The 24,478-nt window shown below is 48.0% G+C and overlaps 1 protein-coding gene across 1 annotated transcript; it reads right to left on the reverse strand.

Annotated features, from left to right (window-relative positions):
- Positions 1–1,491: 1,491 nt before the first annotated feature.
- On the reverse strand, positions 1,492–23,617 carry FOXF1 (forkhead box F1). Its single transcript, XM_085637808.1, has 2 exons — positions 21,723–23,617; positions 1,492–3,002 (listed from the first exon to the last, which is right to left on the reverse strand). Exons 1-2 carry the CDS (start codon positions 22,693–22,695, stop codon positions 2,842–2,844), a joined length of 1,134 nt encoding a protein of 377 aa, XP_085493934.1. The 5' UTR covers positions 22,696–23,617; the 3' UTR covers positions 1,492–2,841.
- Between the last annotated feature and the right edge of the window lie 861 nt (positions 23,618–24,478).

A 24,478-nucleotide genomic window follows, 5' to 3' on the forward strand; every position in this document is an offset into this window, starting at 1 on the left:
AGTTGAAAAATAAGTCTTCCGAAATTTTCACAATGAAAAACAGTACTGATTTGTCAATTAAAATACCCCACTCCTTTGCAATTATGTAGCATTAGTTTAATGTGCTTAGTAACATAATCCCACCTCTAAACCAGACCCAAGTACAAATCGTGACCCTTACCTTTCTCCTACTTTCACCACAACAATCTACTATTGACCCTACCTCTGATCTTACCTGGCTCACCTTTGAACCCTAGCCTAGCCATAGCAGTGCTGGACTATGAGCATGTGGGATAACCGTAGTCCCAACCTACACTCTTATTCTTTTTTCATCTAAATGTTGGTGTATTATTTTTCAGTGAGTTCCTTTTCAATTAAATGTTTGGACTGAGGTAAACTGACAGTGAAAACATAGATCACATCAAAGGGTACCTGATAATTCCAGAGCCCCCCATGGGTTGGGGACCCAGGGGGAACATGCTCTCTGTAAAGTCCCAAGGAATCCAGACCCTACAAAAACCCCATTACATTATGAGTGGGTTGTGGATTGTGTTTTTGCCAAAGGCCAACATTTCAAATAACATATTATATGTCTTTCTCTGGGACTCAAGACTGAATCTCAACACAGAGGTGCAACTGCAGAGTGTGTATGTCAGAATGTAGTTTAAAAAAATATCGCCTGACGTAAATACTGTGTCCAAATTATAATTTACCTAAATATTGTAGGAGTGGATTGTAGATTTTATAATATAGGGTGCTAATTTTGTTAATGATATTTATTGAGTTTGTCAAACTATATTTATTCTACAATACTGTGGTACCATAGCAAATGTATTATACATTTTTTGCAATTTCACATTGCTGTAATATAGTAGGCAATATTGTCGGCAAATATTTAAAAACATAATTTTACGGTTCTCATCTTATTAAAAGGTTCCAAAGGTTGTTTTTTTTTATTATCAATTTTCCTTAGTAGATTATTTAACTGGCCGCTTATACTTTTATGATCATTTTGTAATTGATCGAATAATGGATTTTGATGATGAAGATGAACTGGCCGCTTATAGGCCCCTGCAAACCACCTTTTTTCCAACTCTACATTCTAAGGGTCATCTGGTGAGTAGGGCGGGCTATCAGGCTGTGCCCATGGGCTGGTCAGAGAGGTCGGAGGGTGGAATGGGTTTTTGGGCGTTTGTTGTCCTGTTTTTTATTATCTGCTAGGCAGGTTTTTACTGTTGATTTCCCTGATATTAAAACAAACATTACCTGCAGTGAGCTCAAATCCATGCCGTCTTCCATATCCTGCAAAACACGTATATAGCGTTTCTTTAGCAGTTCAAACCTGACCCAATTTGCAAACAGTTTTAGGATTTAATTCACTAATGGGGCCACTTTTATTTTGGAGCCCGGGCCTGTTTTCTGTTATGTATTATACAGTGTGCAGTGGGAGGTAGAGTGGTAGTTCCAACATTATTCCTGAATATTTAATAAATCATAATAGAGTCTTATGTGAACAGTTTACACCAATTGCTTTTATTACACTTTTCTATGTAGACTGTGTTATACAGGCGTTATTTTTTGTCCTTTAAAAAAATACACAACGGTGAAAACATATTTGTCATTTTTTTTACAGTGCAGAAGGAAATTAAAAATGTGTCACATCCAAAATTTTAAACATTTAAAAAAACAACAATGAAAAAAGTAAGTCCGTCGTATGTACATTTATATAAAACATACAGAATTGCTTGTTTTTACACTGTTCTGGTTTTATTTTATATTTACATTTGCTATCTAAAAAGTTCTTCACGGCAAATATTGCCAACAAAGTACACCGCTGTAATACTGATAAAATGAGGCTATGAGGTGTCTCTCGATAGGAGAAAGAATAAAAATAGTACAATAAATAACAGGAAGCGCCTTGATGTAAAAAGTGCTGTAATATCTCTGCAAGGAGCTACCCCGAAACCGTGTGTTTAAGTACAGTAACGTCCCAACTGTTTCTGGAGCTAAAATGACACTTGGCTGGCCTCATATGTGTCCGAGGTGAACAGTAAGAAGGAATACCTGTCTGCATAATAATGATAAGAAACCGTTCTAAGTGGCAAACATGTTACTCCAAAAAGAAGAAAAAATGCTTTAGAGGAACACAGGTGCATTGATTATAACTTCTTATTTTCCGGCATTTAAAATTAATAATTTGCTTTTTCTAAAACAGGGCACTGGAGATGTTTAGAATATTAAGGCACTGTTGGCATCACGCATGTAGAAATAAGTGACTTTGCGTCACCACATTTGTTGGGCAATGATTTAGAAAAAAAATAGATATTATAGTAGTTATCATAAATCTAACTCTGTGTTTAAATCATCATTTAGTTACACTATCCGGGTTTCTTAAATTCAGGCGTTCTGTTTTTTTCCCATCAGAAAAAAAACATAAAACAATGCGCAAAAGTATTTTTTAAGATATATCTCTTAGGTGCACAGCATCCTCACTCATACAATAACGACTCGTTTTTGTAGCAAAGAAAAAGGAAAGATCATTTTTGTGGTGATTTGTTCAACTGGCACAGTTACATTTTTGAAAATAAAAAACACCGCTCCGTGTGTTCACCAACCTCCTTCGGGCCAAGGACAGAGCCATCAAGGTTCAAAGATATTCCACAGTCTGCTCTGGGCCGCCTGGTTATATACCTCAAGGGGAGATGGGCTGGGGCGGGGCTGTGCCCTGGCTGTGGAGGGGTCTGGAAGGGTCTAGATCCCCGGATGTGGAGGTGGCTGGACCCTACCGTGGAGGGTCCTAGCTTCCTATAGCCCAGGTCCTTGCGTGTCCTGGGTGGCTGTCCCAATGCGCCCGCTAAGGCATCACATGACGCAGGGCTTGATGTCCTGGTATGTCACCTGCTGGTGGTAATAGGAACCGCTGTTGGCCGGGTGCATGGCCGACGAGGCCATAGTGTTGAAAGAAAAGACGAACTCTTTCCGGTCGCACAGGCTGGGCGATTGTGTGTGGTACCGCGGGATTCCTGCACAAGAAAGAGAGAAAGGACACGCATCACTTTCTACTCATATTTCATATCATAATCATCTGTATTCGATTCAGAGTGATGAATCATAAAATTGTACATAACAGTACATTTAAAAGAATTTAAAAAAATGTTTTTTAAAAGATATAAGTACAGATAAAAAGCATGTGCAATTTAGCATAAAGCAGTTAGCGACTTCCTTCTGAAAATAGCAGCCCACAAGAATCGAGCTAATACCACACATGAGTACACATTTGGAAGTGATTGAAAATATAAATATGTCGACCTAAATTGTCTAAAATGTTGGGATTTCAATAGAGGTTTGTAAAAAAAATCCTCAGATCCTTAAAAAATTTACAAGAAACAGTACACGGTCTACTCACAGCAGGAGCACCATACAAAGAACAGAAACCGACAACATTTAAAATATGCAGCACATAGCAGCATCAATCAGAACAAAGGACGCAATGAACCCTAGATATCCGAATGCAGAGTACATACATCTTACACATATAATATAGAGAGCACTGACCCCAGCCATCGGCTGATAGAGAGCACTTAGCCCCAGACACCATCAGATCACAGAGAGCACTGAGCCCCAGACACCATCAGATCACAGAGAGCACTGAGCCCCAGACACCACCAGATCACAGAGAGCACTGAGCCCCAGACACCATCAGATCACAGAGAGCACTGAACCCCAGACACCATCAGATCACAGAGAGCACTGAGCCCCAGACACCACCAGATCACAGAGAGCACTGAGCCCCAGACACCACCAGATGATAGAGAGCACTGAGCCCCAGACACCATCAGATCACAGAGAGCACTGAGCCCCAGACACCACCAGATCACAGAGAGCACTGAACCCCAGACACCACCAGATGACAGAGAGCACTGAGCCCCAGACACCATCAGATCACAGAGAGCACTGAGCCCCAGACACCACCAGATCACAGAGAGCACTGAGCCCCAGACACCACCAGATCACAGAGAGCACTGAGCCCCAGACACCATCAGATCACAGAGAGCACTGAGCCCCAGACACCACCAGATCACAGAGAGCACTAAACCCCAGCCATCGGATGATAGAGAGCACTGAACCCCAGACACCATCAGATCACAGAGAGCACTGAACCCCAGACACCATCAGATCACAGAGAGCACTGAGCCCCAGACACCATCAGATCACAGAGAGCACTGAGGCCCAGACACCATCAGATCACAGAGAGCACTGAACCCCAGACACCATCAGATCACAGAGAGCACTGAGGCCCAGACACCATCAGATCACAGAGAGCACTGAACCCCAGACACCACCAGATCACAGAGAGCACTGAGCCCCAGACACCATCAGATCACAGAGAGCACTAAACCCCAGCCATCGGATCACAGGGAGCACTGAGCCCCAGACACCATCAGATCACAGAGAGCACTAAACCCCAGCCATCGGATGATAGAGAGCACTGAACCCCAGGCATTGGATGATAGAGAGCACTGAGCCCCAGCCATAGATGATAGAGAGCACTTAGCACCGGCCACCATCAGATCACAGAGACCACTGAACCCCAGACACCACCAGATGATAGAGAGCACTAAACCCCAGCCATCGGATGATAGAGAGCACTGAACCCCAGGCATTGGATGATAGAGAGCACTGAGCCCCAGCCATAGATGATAGAGAGCACTGAGCACCAGCCACCATCAGATGATAGAGAGCACTGAACTCCAGCCATCAGATGATAGAGAGCACTGAACCCCAGGCATTGGATGATAGAGAGCGCTGAGACCCAGCCATAGATGATAGAGAGCACTGAGCACCAGCCACCATCAGATGATAGAGAGCACTGAACCCCAGCCATCGGATGATAGAGAGCACTAAACCCCAGCCATCGGATGATCGAGAGCACTGAACCCCAGGCATCAGATGATAGAGAGTACTGTGCCCCAGCCATCAGCAGAGAAAGCACTGAGCCCCAGCCACCATCAGGTGGTAGAGAGTACTGTGCCCCAGCCATCAGCAGAGAAAGCACTGAGCCCCAGCCACCATCAGGTGATAGAGTGTGCTGTGCCCCAGCCATCAGCAGAGAAAGCACTGAGCCCCAGCCACCATCAGGTGATAGAGAGTGCTGTGCCCCAGCCACCAGCAGAGAAAACACTGAGCCCCAGCCACCATCAGGTGGTAGAGAGTACTGTGCCCCAGCCATCAGCAGAGAAAGCACTGAGCCCCAGCCACCATCAGATGATAGAGAGTAATGTGCCCCAGCCATCAGCACAGAAAGCACTGAGCCCCAGCCACCATCAGATGATAGAGAGTACTGTGCCCCAGCTATCAGCAGAGAAAGCACTGAGCCCCAGCCACCATCAGGTGGTAGAGAGTAATGTGCCACAGCCATCAGCATAGAGAGCACTGAGTCCCAGCCATTAGATGATAGAGAGCACTGAGTCCCAGCCACCATCAGGTGATAGAGAGTACTGTGCCCCAGCCATCAGCATAGAGAGAGCGGAGTCCCTGCCATTAGATGATAGAGAGCACTGAGCCCCAACTATCAGTCTAGAGAGCACTGAACCCCAGCCATCAGTCTAGAGAGCACTGCGCCACACGCATGAGTTGATATATGAAGCTCTCGGCCCAGCCATTAGACGACAGACAGTACGAGCCTCAGCCATATGAATATACAGAATAGGTGACCCCAGCTCTCTGAATATGGAGATTACTTCACCAAAACCACCCAAACATAAATAACACAACCCACCACAAGGGTATAGAGAAGATGAAGTCCCCATAATGCAGAGAGCGTGCATAACACCCAGGTAGCCCCGGACATTACATTACAGAGACCACTTAGCACCTGCAAGACAAATATGGGAAAAACGTGGCTCCTTCAACCTCCACGCCAGAGAACACGAAGCCAGGTCATCGAAATTCAGAGAACTCTGAGCTTCAGACAGCAGGATACAGTAACCCCTCAGCCCCAGCCAAGAAACTCTACAGAACACCATTCCAGCACTACCCTCCGCCACTCCCAGTGCCCCGTCTGTCCACAGAAGGGACAGAACAGAGAGAACATTCAACTAAACTTTTGGTGGCAGGTGTGGAACACAAGAAATATATTGACCACCACTCACAGCAGTACAGCAGTAGCGGCTCCTGGAGGGAGTGCTGCGGGGCGGTGAGGCACGGTGGGGGAGGGGCAGGGTGGGGGGTAGTAAACTTCAGCATACGGCCGAACAGAGGTAAGTTAATTAATAAATAAAACAAATTACATTGCACACTCTGCATCGCCATGTGGGGTTGCTGCGTGCGCAATGTAATTTGTTTCATTTATTTATTTATGTACTTACCTCCGTTCGGCCGTATGCCGGAGTTTACTTCCCCCGCCCCACCACCCCACAGCACTCCCTCCAGGAGCCACTACTAAGTAAGAGACCAGAGAAGACACTTACCCATAGCCACCATGGCAGAGATGTCCTCTAGTCACCCCAGCTGACACATGACTCTCAGAACTATGATCCAGTTGCAAGTATCACTATCCAGCTATAGTCATTCGTTGCAGGGGCAGGGCCCATGTGCCAGGGCTCTTTGCTTTACGCTTCAGCCCACTCCAGCCTTCAGAAGGAAACACCTATCCAGGTCTATCCATGCTCAGAAGGGCCCACCTCGCCATTCCATGAACACTCAACCAACTCCGGAGCTCTACCATCCCAAGAACTCTCAACCAACTCCGGAGCTCTACCATCCCAAGAACTCTCAACCAACTCCGGAGCTCTACCATCCCAAGAACTCTCAACCAACTCCGGAGCTCTACCATCCCAAGAACTCTCAACCAACTCCGGAGCTCTACCATCCCAAGAACTCTCAACCAACTCCGGAGCTCTACCATCCCAAGAACTCTCAACCAACTCCGGAGCTCTACCATCCCAAGAACTCTTGGCCGGATCTGCTCTGGAAATTCTAAGAATGGTTGACCAGTGTCGGCCATGCCATGAACACTCAGTTAGTTCTAGGCCTCTGGCAATTGAGCAATCAGCCAACCTTTCGCATAATGAGAACGAATAAGCTGAAGCGCTCTAGTGATTTTGAGACCAATCATTTAGCTCTGGCAATTCCACAAGCACTTAGCCAACTCCAGTGCGCTAGAAATTCCTAGAACGGTTATCCAGCATTGCCATTCTGAGAACACTTTGCCAGATCTAGTGCTCTAGAAAGTGCTATAAAAATTCCAAGAACGGTGAGGCAGCCTTCGTCATTCCAAGACCACTTGCCCAGATCTAGTGCTCTAGAAATTCCAAGAATGGTTAACCGGCATTGGCCATGCCATGAACATTTGACCAGATCTAGTACTCAAGAAATCTCAAGAATGGTGAGCCAGGGTTGGCCATTCCAAGAATATTTGGCCAGATCTAGTACTCAAGAAATTCCAAGAATGGTTAGCCAGCCTTGGCCATGCCATGCACATTTGACCAGATCTAGTACTCAAGAAATCTCAAGAATGGTGAGCCAGATCTGATGCTCTGGCAGGTGCTCTAGAAATGCCAAGAACGGTTAGCCAGAGTTGCTATTCCAAGAACCCATGGCCGGATCTAGTGCTCTAGAAATTACAATAACGTTTAGCCAGCTATGGCCATTCCAAGAACACTTGGCCAGATTCAGGGGCAGATTTACAAGCCCCTTGCGAGACATTTATACCGCCGTTGCGTCACTTCTGTGACGAAGCGGCGGCGTAAACCATGCGCCATGTTGCGCCTTATTTACAACGTGACGCATCTAGGGAGATGAGTCACGTTGTAAAGCCATGCGCTACATTAAACCTGCGTCAGGTTTAATGTATGCAGGGTGGGCGTTCCGTCGGGGAAAAGCCTCGGAAAAGTGACGCAGTGAAATCTACAAGATTTCACTGAGTCACTTTTCCGACGCTGCTGCGTCAAAACCCTGCGCCTGCTTGAAGCAGGCGTAAGGCATGACGCAGCATGTTCGGTATGGGCAGCCCCTGAGCATTGCTGGAGTTGCGTTGTGCTTGCGACACGACTCCAGCAATGCGCCGCCCTTATGCCATTAGATGCGTCACACATCTGTTTATCCGTGCGCCATGATGTGCTGCATTGTAAATGCGGCGCATCTGTGGTGGCGCAAGGGTAAACTTGCGTGACGCATCTTTCCTGGCGCATCCCTGCTGATTTGCAGGGATGCGCCAGGAAACATAAATCTACCCCTTAGTGCTTTAGAAATTCCAACAATGGAACACTTGGACAGACCCAGTGCTCTAAAAATTGCAAGAACTGTAAGCAAACGTTGACCATTCAAAGAGCACTTGGCCAGATCTAGTGCTCTAGAAATTCCAAGAACGGTTAGCCAGGGTTGGCCGTTCCAAGAATATTTGGCCAAATCTAATGCTCCAGCAGTTGCTCTAGAAATTCTGAGAATAGTTGTCCAGAGATGCCATTCCAAGAACCCTTGGCCAGATCCAGTGCACTAGAAATTCCTAGAATGGTTAGAAAGCATTGGCCATGCCATGAACACTTGACCAGATCTAGTGCTCTATCAAGTTCTCTAGAAAGTCCAAGAACAGTTCGCCAGCATGGCCAAGCCATGGGCACTGAGCCAGCTCTGTAGCTCTGGAAACTCACTGAGCAGTCATGCAGCCTTTGGCACTCCGTGAACATGTCAGCTCAAGAGCTCTCGCAATTCCTAGAATGATGTAACAGCCCTGTCCGCTCCAGGAACACTTGGCCACGTCTAGAGCTCTCGCGATTACGAGAACAGTCAGCCTGCTCTGGAAATTCACAAACACCTAGTCAGTGCTAGTGCTCTAGAAATGCCCAGAATGGTTAGCCAGACTTGGTCATTCCAAAAACACAGTGCCAGGTGAGAGTTCGACAGCTCCAACATCCGCAGGGACACCAGTCCAGCTCTAAGCATTCTCAAAAGGCAAGCCCTGGCCAGTTCTCGAACACTTGCCCAGTTCTAGAGCGCCGGGCCAGTCCACGAACACTGAAGATGCTCTTCCAGGCACAATCAGCCAGCCAAGGCCATTCCCTGAGAACTTGGCCAGCTCCAGAGCTTCAGAAACCACTGGCCATGCAAATACCACTAGGTTGTACTTACCTCATAAACACTTACCGGCCTACAGAGCTCTAGTAATTCTAATCCAAGATTGAGTGACCAGCCCTGTCATTCCAAAGAGAAGTTGGCCAGCACGGGTCACAGCATGAACACTCAGTCAACTCTAATTGCTCTAGAAATTAAAAAACAAAAAGAACTTGGCCGACCTCTAAGTAACCTTACAAAGACAAACATTAGCCAGCTCTAACTGTCCCTATCAGCAGGGATACTGAAAATATGTGATTTTGCGGCCGCAGCGTTTTCTGCATCGTTATGGATTTGTTGCATTTGCCACATAATCCTATAATTTGCTGCATAATCTGCAGATTTTAGGAAGGAAAATATTCCTAGCTCAAATGGTTAAAAAGTTACTAAAAACGCAGCGGCAGGTGTTGCCTGCAGAGGAAGGCCTTTCGCAAAGTTTGACTAGCCACCTGTCCTTTAAATATTGATGTGTTTGAATATTAAACTGTTACAAATGAGGTCAAAGATTTGCTGAGGCTGTGTGAACATTTAAAAAAAGATAATATATGAAATAAAAAAAGTATAGATAATAAAGTAACACCAGCACAAAATGTAAGCATTATGCTGTATAATTTGCCTGTAATTTGCCTTAGTTGCGCATAATTTGGACAACCCTGGTGCACAATTTAACCCTCCCCTGCCGCATAGTTCTAGTGGCCTGGCCATGTTGAATTTCACCACACCTCCTTTCATTCCGTGACAGAACCCTCAGACCACTCTGGTCACTGCAGAAACATTTATCCAGTTCTGAAAACAAACAGCAGGGACAGAACCCCAGCCAGCTGTGGCCACTGCGGGGCCACTCACCCGGCTCGAAAAACCAAAGTCTTCATCGGCCAAATCTGGTGCCTGTGCGCGCGCTCGGCCAGGCCTCCTTCCCGAGAGAGAGGAGCGCTCGGGCGGCCCTCGCCTCAGTGCGCAGATCCGGGACACGTCGAGCAGCGCCCGTCGGCAGGGACGCGAAGCCAGGATGCTCTGAAAATGTCCCCGGACTGCCAGGATACAAGTTTAATCATCCTGGTTTAATAAAAACCGTTTTTTTAAATGGCATTTTACGTTATAATGGTTTTAATGAATCATCAGTGGATAAATAAATCGACAGAAATTGACTGGGGTATTGTGTGGGCCGGCGTGGGTGCGTGCGCACAGGCAAGGCCGCACCCCTGAGGTCGCAGATGTTTTTGGAACAGAACTCGGGGCACATTTGAAGTCAAATTTGGCTGCTGTGGTTCTTCGCCTTGAGAGCTCTCCCCCGTCTCGGGCTCACTGGTTACAGTGCACTGCGCGCGCTGTTAAACTTCCGCATTAAGTAGCGCCTATTTTAAAAAATATATATTTATATTAGCGATGCCAAATGTCGGGCTTGCTGAGTGTGAAGTCTGCCGAGCTTTAATTCCACCTCAGGTCTCTTTATTCCAGCTCTCAACACTTCTTGTCTCTCTAACTCATTTTTTGCCGGTCACGGTTTCCCTTTCCCTTGCTCCCTCTTTCTTAGTTTTCCACCTTGCTCCCTCTTGCCAAGTCAAAGTCTGATGGTGAAAAATAAGTCCCTGTGCCCAGAAATAATGCCGCTGCCCACCACCCGCAACCAACGGGACGAATTAATCCCAGTAGGGTAGTATCAGGGCAAGTACAGACGTGATTTATAAAGGGAGGGATTATTGCATGCACAGAAAAGACAGGGGAGCGATGGAACGCCTTTAAAGGCATGCGTTCATTGTTCAAGTGTTATATATTTGTATGGGATATAAATATTTAAATTGCGGGGCGGCAAAGCAAGGTATCAACCCAGCAACGTGTTCCTGACGAGGACAGCTGGGCCTAACTATGATGATATGATGGGCCTAGCTAGCGCTGCGCGGTGCGCGAGCTGCCATGTTAAAGCAGTAGTTGTAAACATTATTAACTTTGTATGATGGGCGCCATTTTAGGAATATCTCTTACATAAGAAGATGTGGAAATTGTATTGTTTAGACTTGACAGAATTAGAAACACTTTGTTTATTAAGTGTGTGTCTTGCTTTATGTCTTAACGTGCAGACATAGGGCTGGATAAAGCACCCCTTTTGAATGCGCGGGTATCAATGTTGAGTTATCAATTGGTGGCTTTTGGAAACGCACTTTTGTTTCCCTCGTGGTTGTGTGCGCGCGCGCGTGTGTGGACGTGGGGGGTGATAACGGTTCGGTTTGCCGGATGTTGACCTGCTTCTACAAACGCGACCACCAACATACCAACGAAACAGAAAATATGTACAACTTGAATACATGCAATGCAAAACAAGCCACAGAACTGGGCTTATTACTCGCAAAACAGGGAAATCCAGTCACACTTTCGGGGTATCCCTGACGAGTATGTATGAGGTAAATTACATGTAATAGTGGCTGCCAGTGGAGGTTATGTACATGCGCATCACAGACCAGAACAACAATACAGGGCTGCGTTTGAACAGTTGCCGTTGAAATCTGGCTGCAATTTACACGTCGCAGGTTCGAATCCCGAGAAGGGTCACGCTTTTTATCAGTGCAGATGAAAGGAGTATCCCTGAGCTGGGCAGTTTGTTGGCATCCGCTGCAACCTGGGGTAGATGTTCAAAGGACGGACCTTAGGTGCCAAATAATTTTCAATCCGGTTATCCAGTATTTGTGTATTTTCTAACCTTTCCCCACTTCATTTTACAGGACAGATTTTACAACATAAACAACGCGGCCTTGACTATTTTGGGGAAAGTTGCACTTCCCCCGAATATCCTAGGACTGAACTTGGAATATTGGATGAGTTGTCTCTGCATCGCAGCAGTTTGGCTGCTCTGACAGCGCCACTGCCGCGCAGGGCTCTGTATTTACCTGCCCAACCCCCACTTCCGGGAGGAGACAGGAACGGACAGAAACAACCGGGGCAACGGCTTCAGGAGGCGAAAGCAACAACAGGCATCTGTACGTGGGATTTGCAAATAAGGCAGCCAAAGTGGGAAGCCTGAAATGTGCATAATTCACAATCCACAACAATGTGATTTTTTAAAGACACGTTTTTACAATATTTTATTCAAAGACGCAAACGGAAGGTTTATGTCGCTATCGTCCACATGGCCATAGCGCAATTGAAATATTTAGAAGTAAACATAAAGCTTGTTTTATAGTTAGATGAGCTAGTGGACTCTTTGGCATTTTTTTTATTAAGAATGTTCGTAGGGTATTGGCATTTAAAGTGTTTGGTCAAACTTCAGCCACTTTTCTCTTTTTACATGCATGTCACTGCTTTTGTAAAACACCAACGCCCTACTTTTGGCAATGGGTGTTGCTTTATCTAGCACTATTTAAATTTAAAGAACTGATAATAACAATCTATTCACTGTGTTAATTTATTATGTTAATATTTTACATGCCAACATACATTAAACAGGGCATTATATATATATATATATATATATATATATATTGTTCTTGGTATTAATGCGATGTTTCACACATCATGCGTGGCGTAGAACAGGAGTTTCTAAACCTGAAACCAGCCTGGAATAGTGAACTGTTCTTTTGTGGTTTTTGGTTGGTATCGCTTGGGCTAGACTCTGTAGCCGGTTTCTTTAAAAGATTAGTGACCCGTTTAGTGGGCAGAGGTGGTAAGGGTTCATTTGAGCTGCGATTTATTTATGGACACGCTTGTTTGCATTTTACTTGTGGGTCGTTATTTTGCGTGAAGCAGGCAGTGAGTGACCCAAGCGCCCCGAAGCCCCGACCGCCGCTAAAGACGGGAACAGGACGCAGCAGATGGGTCAGTGTCTGCCTGCTGACGTCAGACCCGACCCTGACTGGAATCCGCCGCGGTGGGCCACTGAGCTCCAGACACAAGCGCTGTTGTGCTGAGCTGCGCCCATCACATCGCAAATCCGAAGCAGATGTGGAGCCCGGGGCCGCGGCCCCCAACGAAGCTCGGCTCCGGCACCGCAGAGCTGGGGAAGCGTTTAATAGAGCGATCCGTGTGCCTTATGCGGAGAAGGCGAGGGCGGAAAAGACCTTCATTCCATGTAGCGCCCGTTGTACCCTATCTGGCCAGGAGCAATGTTCCAAATAGCGCCGACTGTGCACAATCAGGGGCTGGTGAGGAGCTAAGTATGTTCCACAAAGCCCGACAAGCAGAATTGTTCCTCATAGCGCAGTCTGGGCCCTGCTATCCTGGGGCACACGTACATGTTCGACATAGCACCTCATACCGAGGCCGGCGCGGAGCAATGTTCCACATAGCGCCGTCTGTGAGCCCTATCCCAGTACTATAAATGGGCAGGTATTCTCCGGTTCTGCTGCCTGCACACTTGAATTGGAATGGGAGAGTTACTGCACTTCTCAGCACAATATATTTGGTGGAAGAGTACCATCCCTTTTTAGGAGGAAACTACCCTATACACCGAGTACCAGCGCTTCTGTATTTTCATTTAAAGCGCTGCCTTATCCTTATGCAGACGAGGCGCTATGTTTTACATAGCGCCGCGTGAAACCCATCATGAGATGGCGATGAGCTATGTTCTCAATAGCGCCGTCTGTGCAGCCTCTTTGCCCTTTCCTGGCACGCGATAGGAACAATGTTCCACATAGCGCTGTCTGAGTCCTATCCTCTGGGCGGTGAGGAGCTATGTTCCGCAAAGCGCCGCCTGTGCAGCCTCTTTGCCCTTTCCTGGCACGCGATAGGAACAATGTTCCACATAGCGCTGTCTGTTTCCTATCCTCTGGCCGGCGAGGAGCTATGTTCCGCAAAGCGCCGCCTGTGCCCTATTCTGGAGTCGATGCCATCAGCGTGTGACCAGAAGCCTCGCCTTTATTAAGAGCTCGAACTTGCGCAGTGTTTCTCACCCAATAACATTACACGTCCGGGGGAGGGTGCGGGGAGCTCAAGGTGGGCCCGGGGTGGGTCCCCAACGCAGGGAAATAAGCACACATATCCGTTTTAATTATATTATTTTAGAGGCAGTGTATACCGTCATGTCAGCCATTTTAATGGTCACACCCATAAAGGCATCTAATGTTCAAGATACATATCCCTGTCTGAGGACCCCAATTTGGGGGGTCAGGGGGGAGCCGTCCCACACTCGCTCTGTTTATCTCTTGTTTCTCCTAAGTTACAGGCCGTACCCCGGTTCCAGCTCTTGCTTGTTCTGCATTATGGCTCCCCGGGGCCCCCTCACGCGTCTGTTTTCTGTGTCTTACAAGGAGTACAAAGTGCCCTGACATCGTGATGGCCGTTTCCTGCGGCTCCTATTCCACCACGACCTGGAGTGACCTCTGGCCAGTGGCGTAATTTAGGCTCCTGCAGTTTATGCTAGCGCAGAGGGACCCAGACGTCAGCCCCCTAACTCCCCCGCTGAAGGAGTTTGTATAGCTGTGTGTTAAAACATATTTTATAGCGCCGCTCCTCCACAGTTTCTAAGCGCTGCAGATAGCTGGGGTTACTCTAGATTGCACGCGCTGCTATTACGGAATGTGTTCTCTGCATTTTTTAATGAACAGCCATTTATCAAAGTAAAGCAATGTGACGTGCGATCTGTGTGCCCAGTCACAAGGGAAGCATTAAACACATCTTTATTGATACCCGAATGAGCGTAGCCTCTGCGGGCACGGGCAGGCCGGATCCCCAGGTCAGCCTGCAGCGGGGCCCGTCCTTTTCACTTGACCAGCGCGAGATGTAGCAGGGAAGGCCAGCATTTGCAGTATGTCTCCCCCGAGAGATGTCAAACAAATGCTGGCGTTTCCAGCAGACCCGCTGACATAAGCCAGAGCTCGCGGGCCTTCCCGACGTTCCGCAGGGGAGATGTAAAACGTCAGCGTTTACGGTGCTCGATTTGAGATGCTAAGCGTCACCTTTCCCGGCCTTTCACAATTGAAATAAAATGTCAGCCTCGCCAGTGGTCACGGTGAGATTTTAAAGTACAGATTTTCAGTGTTTCAATGCGTCATTGGCAGCTTCCTCGGGGTTTCGGTGTCAGATGTAAAACGACGGATACTTCAGTGGTTCAAATTGAGGTGTTAATGGTCAGGCACTCGGCATCTCGGAGTTAGATGTAAATGTCAGTGTTTCCAGGGGATAATAATTCAAGCTAAGAGTCAGGTTTTCCAGTGTGTTAGCATTAGCTATAAAGCGATAGCCTCACACACGGTTCAGGGTTAGACTTTATAATTCAGACGTTCTAGTCCTTCTGAGTGAGATATTAAATGACATTTTTTCGGGCCTCGGTCAGATATGAAAAGACATGGACGCTTTTCTAAAGGATCAGAGAAATAGTCGATCAACTCACTCTGGATGTAGCTGCCCCTGCACGAGGGGTCAGCCTGACCCAACCGGAAGCTCGACGCTCATCCCCTCCCCCTCGCCCGGGGCTTAGACAGGTTCGATGTCAACAGAGCCAGGGGTACTTTTCGTCCACAAAGGACCGCTCTAGGAAGGGGAATTTTCTCCCACCCCTAACTGAGGTCAGAATAGAAAAATACCCCTGGGTTTATTGGTTTTTGGTGTGTGTGTGGAGGTGTGTGTGTTTTAGGGGGTTGTGGCAGTTTCTCTGCGCGAGATGATTTTGTGTTCGTGTGCGCATGCGTGAACGTGTGTGTGTGGCCTTGTTTGATGTGTGGTAAGACTTGTGTATCTGTGCACACGTTTGTCTGTGTGTGAGGATGAATGTGTGTGCGGTGCGTTTTTTTATGAACGACCGTGTTATGTGTGTGGTCTGTGTGTGTCTCGGGCAGTGTACTTCCTGTCCAGTTTGGCGTGCGACCGCCGAATTGTAGAGTATGCACCTGGATATGCAACGTTGTTTCTATCGATTGTGTGTGGGCATTTTAGTGCCTCTTTCGTTGTGAAAGTAAGTTTATGTTGCTGGTGTGTTAGTGTGTGAGTTTGTGAGTGAGCGTCTGTGTTTGTGCGTGTGTGTAGGTGCGAGTGCAGATGTATGGGGTTTGTGAGGCTTGGGGAATGTGAATATAGGTGTGTGTTTGGTGAGGCTCTGGGAACCCGCGCCATCCGGTGGACGGGGACAGATCTCCGGTCCCTGTGGAGCTGGGACCCCGGCCGCCTCCGGCCTGCAGACGGCCTCCTCCCACGCCCCGTCCCGCTGGCTCCACTGTAACTGCCGGACACTTCCAGGGCCTCCGGGAGCCGCAGACGGGCCGTCTCGGCCCGAGACACTCTGATGTAATCCGGCGAGGAGTCCCGCTTGCTGCTCCGTTCCCAGGCTCGGTGTCCGAGACCGCGGGGCAGATGACTCCAGCCTAATGCCTTCCTGCCTCGCAGCCCCGCATTAAATGTGCTCTACTTTACCCTTGGTACAGGCCACAGATCTGGACAGGCGTGAGTCAAAACACGGAAAACAAAGTTTGAAAAGTGCATTACAGAGTCGCAGATCCCCACTTTCATTTCTTTATATGAACTTTTACACTTTTATAACATCGCATGTTCAAATCTGCATGCCTAACATGTAACCCGGGGTATGTAAATATGTATTCCAGGAGCATGTCACACTACACACTGCCACACAAATATGCAGACGCCGTGTGTATAACGCAGCCCCGAATGGCAAATAATTGACGTATTTAAATGTCAGTATTTGTGTATAAACTTTTTAACACGTTTATAAAAACCCACACTACGAGAGGGTACTACACACAGGCTCACACACAAATGTAGGCATACTGTTCGTATAACACGCATGGGCATGTATTCACACGAATATCTGTATGCGATTTTTCATTAAGGTGCGCATCATATATCTGATATTACATATCTGATATCAAGCGATTACCTGCACAAATTCGTATAGCTGTATAAAAATATTTTAAGTGTGTGTAAGCACATGAACACGTGCATGTTTCGAATGCACGTGTGTGTTGGGAGGTGGTGGTAGTAGGATATATATATAGATAGATAGATAGATAGATAGATAGATAGATAGATAGATAGATAGATTGATTTACGTCAGTCTGGTAATTAAAAACAAATCCAATGTTAATCGAGTTTTTTAAATGGCAATAACTCAAAGGGTAAACATGCGAATGGCCATTTAAATTCCAGGTTTTCTGCTTGAAACTGCCTCACTCTTTGTCGCTTCTCGAAATTTATAAATGGCCTGTGCGCGATAGCGTGGGAAGTGGGAGAATGTGTGTGTGTGTGTGTGTGTGCGGGTTAGAGGGGTACACAACGCCCTGGAAAGGAGAGCGTTTGTGGTCTGGTCTACTTTATATGGCGGGATAGATGCAAGGACGAGGCACAAAGATTTACATCTGGATGAGACCGTATGTCTTAACGTGAGGATCGGGTAAATTGAATTGTATGGGGGGAGTCGGATGGGTACATGAGGTTATATAGGCACGAGAGGCCATATTTTAATGGAAGAATGGGGTGCTCTGGCTAATAAACGGACATGGCGGCATATCGTGACGTAATAATGTGTAGCTAGTGTTAAACTGGAAGGGCATCTTAGCATAAGATTGGGGCACCCGGGGTTATATAAGGGTGGGTTGCATACGTTTACATATGGAAAGGCCCATAACGGTTCTATACGGCTACGTTAGATGAAGGGTCCATGGGTTAAAGAGTGAGTGACGGCTGCATACCTCCATATAGGGACGAGACACACTTCAAGCCAGAGGGACGGACAGTACAGTGTGTCGTAAAGTGGGTACCAAGGCCCATAGAACTGGTCGCTAGGAGCTGGCACGCATGCGGGGCAGCAGCCTCGCTTGAAATGCGGATGAGAAGGGCCGATCGAGGTGCGGAAGAGGATAGCGCGGCTGGATTCTTATTTACCAGGTGGATTAAATGAAGCTTGTATGATAGGACAGGGCAGTAGGGCCATAGGGACTTTGATACCGGGTATAGGGTGTGGGTAGCACCGCTTGCCACCCACCGGAGTAACTTTGTGTTTATAACGCCGTGGTAAGATTAGACGGAACATTTTTAATAAAGATGGTGTATGTAACATTGTTGTAAGGGTGGGCGTAATGTTGCTTTCTGTAGCTGGAGGTAACAAGGTTGTAAGGATGAGATGATATTGTAGTAGGTACACCGGAAACTTGATTTTTATTAAGGATGTGAGTCACCTTGTCATAATGCTGGAAGTGTCCTGTTCTTTGGAAGGATGGAGGTAAGATGGTCATAAGCACCGCTTTAAATGGGCCTTTCTCCACTTTGAACGGGGGAGTAGCTGCACTTTTCTGCAGGGATCGATGCTTTGAATGGGAAAGTGCCAACACTTTTCAGTAGCCCACAGGTGCTTAGGGGCCGGGATAATCTGCACTCCCATAATTCAATTTCAACCAATGGTTATAAGCAGGGCCCCTGGAGTGTTGCGATTCTGCATCTGCGGCTTTTTTGTAAAAAAAATAATTGTAACTGTCCCACATTTCCCACACAATCCATCATCTGCTGCATATTAATCTGCAGATTTAAACCAAAAATGTTTCTAGTTCAAACGGCTCAAAAGTTACTAAAAATGTGGTGACGCGTTTGCTCACAGATGAAGACCCTTTAAAAAGGCTAACTGGTCATCTTTCAGCTGCCTATGTCTGTATTTGGTTGTTAAACTGGTACCAATGAGGTGAAATCTTTGCCCAGACAGTACTATCATCTATAAGAGTGACAAAATAATGAAGAAATAAGAGCAACAAATGTGCCACATTATGCCATATAATTTGTCTTTCCTTGCCACATATTGTAGTCTACACTGTCCAGTGGCCCTACTTATAAGGGTGGTGTTGTAAGGGTGGAGATAACGTTACTCCTTATAGATGGATGTAACATTGTTAGAAGGCCTGGGTAACACTGTAATAAGTACATTGGTAACGTGGTTTGTTATAACAATGTGAGTAACTTGCTATAATGTTGGAGGTGACCTTTAGTTACAAGGGCGTAGGTAAGAATGTTACAAGAGTGGTGTACCATCGTCGTATGGGACAAGATAGCATTGCTTCTTATAGACGGAGGTAACATTGTTATAAGGATGAGGTAGCGTTGTAGCGAGGACACTAGTGGTAACAGAGTTTATTATAAGGGTGAGAGGAAAGGTCATAATGTGTCAGGTGTCCTTTTTGTCACAAATATGGAGGTAATACTGCTGCATGGATGGTGTAACAGTGTTGAAATGGTGGGTTAGCATGATTTCCCGCGTGGACAACATTGTTATACGGATGAGAGAACCTTGTATGGAGTAAGTACGCTGGTAACATAGTTTATTATCAGGATGAGAGTGAATCATGTTACAGATGCCCTTTTTGTTACAAGGATGGAGGTAATATCGTTCTAAGGAGGAGGTAAGAGAGAGCCAGTCTTTATTGTAATGGGTGGAAGTGACATTGTGTGCTGTAGTGATGGGTGACATGATTGCACGGTGGACGTCACCCTGCTTGTCAAAAGAACCGGAGTGACGTTGTTACAAAGATGGCGGAATCGCTGCTAGTTCTAAACGTGGAGGATTGCCTGGTATTCATGGCGGTGACGCACTCTGGTATACAGTGGCGGAAACCCTGTTAGAATGATAACAGCACCAGTGCGTGCTATGAGGACAGCAGGGCCATAGTATCAAGGAGGAGAGCAACATTGCTTGTTGTAGGATGGACGTGACGTGGTTAGGGTATACATTCCTTGTTGGGATGGAGGTAACATTGGTACAAGGAGGGGTAGCATAGTTATGAGGAAAGAGGTAACAGTACTCATTATGCATGGAGGTAAACTGGTGTGTTACATGGAGGTAATCTTGTTTGTTACATGGAGGTAAACTGGTTTGTTACATGGAGGTAATCTTGTTTGTTACATGGAGGTAATCTTGTTTGTTACATGGAGGTAAACTGGTTTGTTACATGGAGGTAATCTTGTTTGTTACATGGAGGTAAACTTGTTTGTTACATGGAGGTAAACTGGTTTGTTACATGGGGGTAATCTTGTTTGTTACATGGAGGTAAACTGGTTTGTTACATGGAGGTAATCTTGTTTGTTACATGGAGGTAAACTGGTTTGTTACATGGAGGTAAACTTGTTTGTTATATGGATGGCGGCTTAAGGCAGTAATTGAGTTTGTTTCGTGCATTCATGTAACCGTGTTTGTTATATGGATGGAGATAAGGTTGTTTTTTGTTACGTGGTTGGTGGTAAACTGTTAACCTTGTTTGCAGTATGGTTGCAGCTAATCTTGTTTATTACACGGATGGAGGTTACAATGTTTGTTATGCATTTCGTAACCTTTGTGACGTGGATGGAGGTGGTAAACTGTTAACCTTGTTTGTTACATGGATGGAGGTGGTAAACTGTTAGCCTTGTTTGTGACATGGATGGACGTGAACTCGTTTTTCATAACCTAGAAGTAAAAGGGTTGTGATAGGTATAGGTAGCACGGTTTCCCACACAGCAGAGATGTGGGCGATGTAACTCGGCCAGAGTGGGCAGGCAGTACCTGTTAAGGTAAAGTGGGCAGCATGGGGTGGTATGAGTAAAGTTGTTGATCCACGTGCTAGTAGTTGGGTGTGCTGGCATTAGATGGGTCGCCTCCTGCGGAGCTCGGATGCGGTCTCGCAGCCTGATGTACAGAGTGCCTTGTAGTTCGGGAATGCATAAGGTAAACAGCATGGGGTAGAGTACGCAGAAGAGCTGTACAACGTGACGTCTGTGAGTCTAATGACAGCATTGGTTGGTATCTATGGTGGCAGAAATTGAAGTATGAATGGGGTTGCAAGGCCTTACATAAGAATGGGGGTAGCACTGGTTGGCATAGAGCAGATAGCATATGGCAGCGCAAGTTGAGATGAGATATATGGGGTAGGCCTATTCACCATCAGGAGTGTGGCATCATTTGTGAGGTAGTTTAGCATACCGGCGTTGGTGTAAAGAGATGGAGCAATGGACAGGGTCGGATGGCCTACTGGGCAATGAGGCAGTGCCCAATGAGCTGGTCTGCAGGTCAGTGTGGGCTGTGCTTTTGGCTGTTTGGAGGGCTTTTTATGTCCAGGTGGGCTGGTTTTTACTGTTGTTTTACCTGATGTTACAACAAACAGTGCCTGCAGCAAACATACCTGCATGCAGCCTCCCACACCTTGCAAAATACTCCCAGAGTGCCTTTCCAAGTTCAACGTGTGCCCCATTTGCAAATATGGGCCCCATTTCTAGCTATCTGGTTCGCTAACGGGTGCCAATTTAATGGTGGTGCCCTGGCTCATTTTATGTCCCAGTTTGGCCCTAGCGATGTGGTACCACTGCCTTACCCTTGGATGCGAGGGCGGAGATAGTACAGGTTAGCATAGCTTGTAGCAATTGGGAACCACCGCCTGATAATGTTATGTTCAGGACAAACAGGTTGGCATAAAGTGAAGGAGACGGACAGAGGGTGATAGGGGTGTAACAATTAGGAACCACTGCCTGGCAGTAGGATATGGAGGTACCACAGGCTGGCATAAGGTGGATGGCACACAGAGGTATAGAGATGGGATGTCACTGCCTGACTGTACGTGAAGGTAGCACATGTTGGCTTAATGTGAGTGGCACAGAGAGGTGCAGGGATGTCCCAACGGGACCATACTGCCTGATATGAGGAAGAGGGGGCGGCACAGGCTGGCATGAGGCGGGCATCTTACCTTGCAGGTCCGCCGTGCTGTGGCTGCTCTGGTGAAGGTAGGGCTGCTCCAAGGGGTGCGAGGACAGAGGGTTGCTCCCCGAGTTGCAGGGAGACAGGGGTTGCTGCTTGATGTAGGGAGGGCCCCCAGACAGTCCGCCGGCGGCCGAGGGCCCCCAGCTAGAGGCCGAGCTGGAGTAGACAGAGTGGGGCTCCATCACCCCTCCGCCGGTGAGCAGGGGGGAGCCTGTGTCGTGGTGGGAGTAGTCTCCCCCGGAGCCCCCCGTGCACCCGCCCATGTAGGAGTGGCCCCCGTTGGAGGTGAGGTGGGACACCGAGTGGCCCCCCAGGCCCATGCCGTCCACGTTGCCAGACAGGTGGCCGTTCATCATGCCCATGCCGCCGTCCAGGCCCAGGCCGTTGGGGGCGCAGGCCAGGCCCCCGGCCGAGCCCTGGAAGCTGTACGAGTCCGGGATGTGGTTGAAGCCCAGGCCGTTCATCATGCTGTACATGGGCTTGAGCGCCTGGCACTTGCGGCGGAAGCCGCGGGGCCGCCGGCGGAAGGAGCCCTCCTCGAACATGAACTCGGAGGCCGGGTCGATGGTCCAGTAGTGGCCCTTGCCGGGCCGGCCCAGGCCCTTGGGCAGCTTGATGAAGCACTCGTTGAGCGACAGGTTGTGGCGCACCGAGTTCTTCCAGCCCTGGTAGGAGCCGCGGAAGAAGGGGAAGCGCGACTGCAGGAACTGGTAGATCTCGCTCAGCGTCAGCCGCTTGCTGGGCGAGCTCTGGATGGCCATGACGATCAGCGCGATGTAGGAGTAGGGCGGCTTCTCGGGCCGCCGGATGCCGGCGCTGCTCTTCTTGGCCTTGGCGGCGCCGGACGAGGCGGCCTCCAGGGCGGGGGCCGGCCCCCCCGGGTGCTTGTCGGGAGCAGCGGACATGGGGCTGCTCTGGGCCGGGGGCTGCGCCGAGGGCTGCTGGATCTCGGCCGTCATTGGGTGGGTTGTGGGGTGCCCCTGTGCGTCTGACGTGGGTCTGGACCAGTCTGACCCGGGGTTCAGGGGGTCTGCGATCACCACAGGTGGGTGGCCTGAATTGGGGCTGGCACGGGCTGCGCTCAGATCCTGAGTACTATGTCTGCTCACGTCCTTGGTGCTAGGGTGGGCTTAGGTCCTGGGTGCTAGGATTGGCTCAGCTCCTGGTGCTTGGCTGGGCTCCGTTGCTAGGCTGGGCTCCGTTGCTAGGCTGGGCTCTGCTGGACAGGGCTCGGCCTCCTCCCCTGGACTCGTTGCACTTTGATGGACTGGATGGAGTCCACTTGGCTGAACTCGTTTCGGGGTTCCTCCGATAAACCCCAGCTCTGCTGGCCTTTGCCGAGCTGTTCGTTCTGCTGTGTTCCTCTTGACTGCGTTTTTGAGCTTTCAGGTCGCTGTGGAAGTAGTTTCTTCCATGTGTTGGCGCTGCTTTGCTAGAACTCTTTGGCTGAGCTTTGCTGTCCTGTTGCTCTCCTGTTGACTGAGCTCCTGTAGGCTCAACGCCTTTTGACTGAACTCTTCTTGATCTAGCGCTTCTTGACTGGGCTCCTATTGACTGAGTTCCTCCGGACAGGAATCCTCTCAGTTGAGCTCCTGGACTGAGCACCTCTTTTCAGGGCTCCTCACGCGAGCTCCTCTCCTTTGAGTTCTGCTTGACTGAGCTCCTCTCGGCCGGGCACCGCTGCTCTCTGCCCCGGTTAACAGAGGCGGTCCGCGCTGGCCTTCACTGGACAGTCCTCGGACCCTCTCCGCAGGCTCGGCCCCCGTTTCTGAGATGCTGCAGATGTGGGCAGATGTTCCTCATCCCAGAGGCGCGCCTTTCTGCCCCCGCCCGGGGAGGACCGCCTTTACTTATCTCGTGTCAGCGACGACTGAGGCTTCTGACAGCCAGGACGTGGGGAGAGAGGAGTCCCGGGCCCAGCTCTCGCCCGTCCCGCCCCATTCCCTCTCCACGCCCCCTCCGCAGCCCTGGTGGCCACTTAAAGGGGCCTCGCACACGGAGCGCACCACTGGGGTGGGTGGACGGGGGCTTTCATTTCTATACACCACCTACAGACATCGAAAACCCATAATCTGTGAATTTTCGGTGCTATGTTTCTTAATAGCGTTTCGAATGGGAACCTTAAAATCAGCTGTAAGGTATTGGCATTATTTAGCCAAATACCACTCCAACGCAACCTGTTCATCTCAGTATTATTAATAAAAGTGCACTTGTTTAGCACATTAAACAAAAGTGCGCGTGTTTTGTGGGTATTTTTTACTTTTTTAATTCTGTATATATATATATATTATTTTAATTCCGCCCGTCAGTTTACTATGCACATTCTAGAGAGGACGCCCTCCCTGCAAAAACATATCTGGGGTCGATACACTACAATTTGCACCTATTTTTACTGTTTTGCTTTTCTTTGTAGCTGTTTCTCAAAATATACATTTCTGGTTAGACTGCATCGTGTAAAATTAAATGTTCTGCCTATTTAATGTAAAAATATATTTCTTGCTTACCACAGATAGAGCCAGATATACACGTGCCATATTCCAACAGTTTCGAGTATTTGTGATATTCAGATCGCAATTTTACACATTTTTACACAATTTCCCCCTGCGTAATGCTGCCCCTGTTCTGGTTCAGCAGGAGGGGTGTCTGCCCGTTTAAACTACACTTTCTGGTTTCGGAGCAAAGCAGGCAGGGACACGGGCGGGATGTTTACACAGTAAAATGTAAACATATTCTCTGCTGTTC

Source organism: Triturus cristatus, chromosome 12 (genome assembly GCF_964204655.1).
Source record: "Triturus cristatus chromosome 12, aTriCri1.1, whole genome shotgun sequence".
Classification (NCBI taxonomy): domain Eukaryota; kingdom Metazoa; phylum Chordata; class Amphibia; order Caudata; family Salamandridae; genus Triturus; species Triturus cristatus.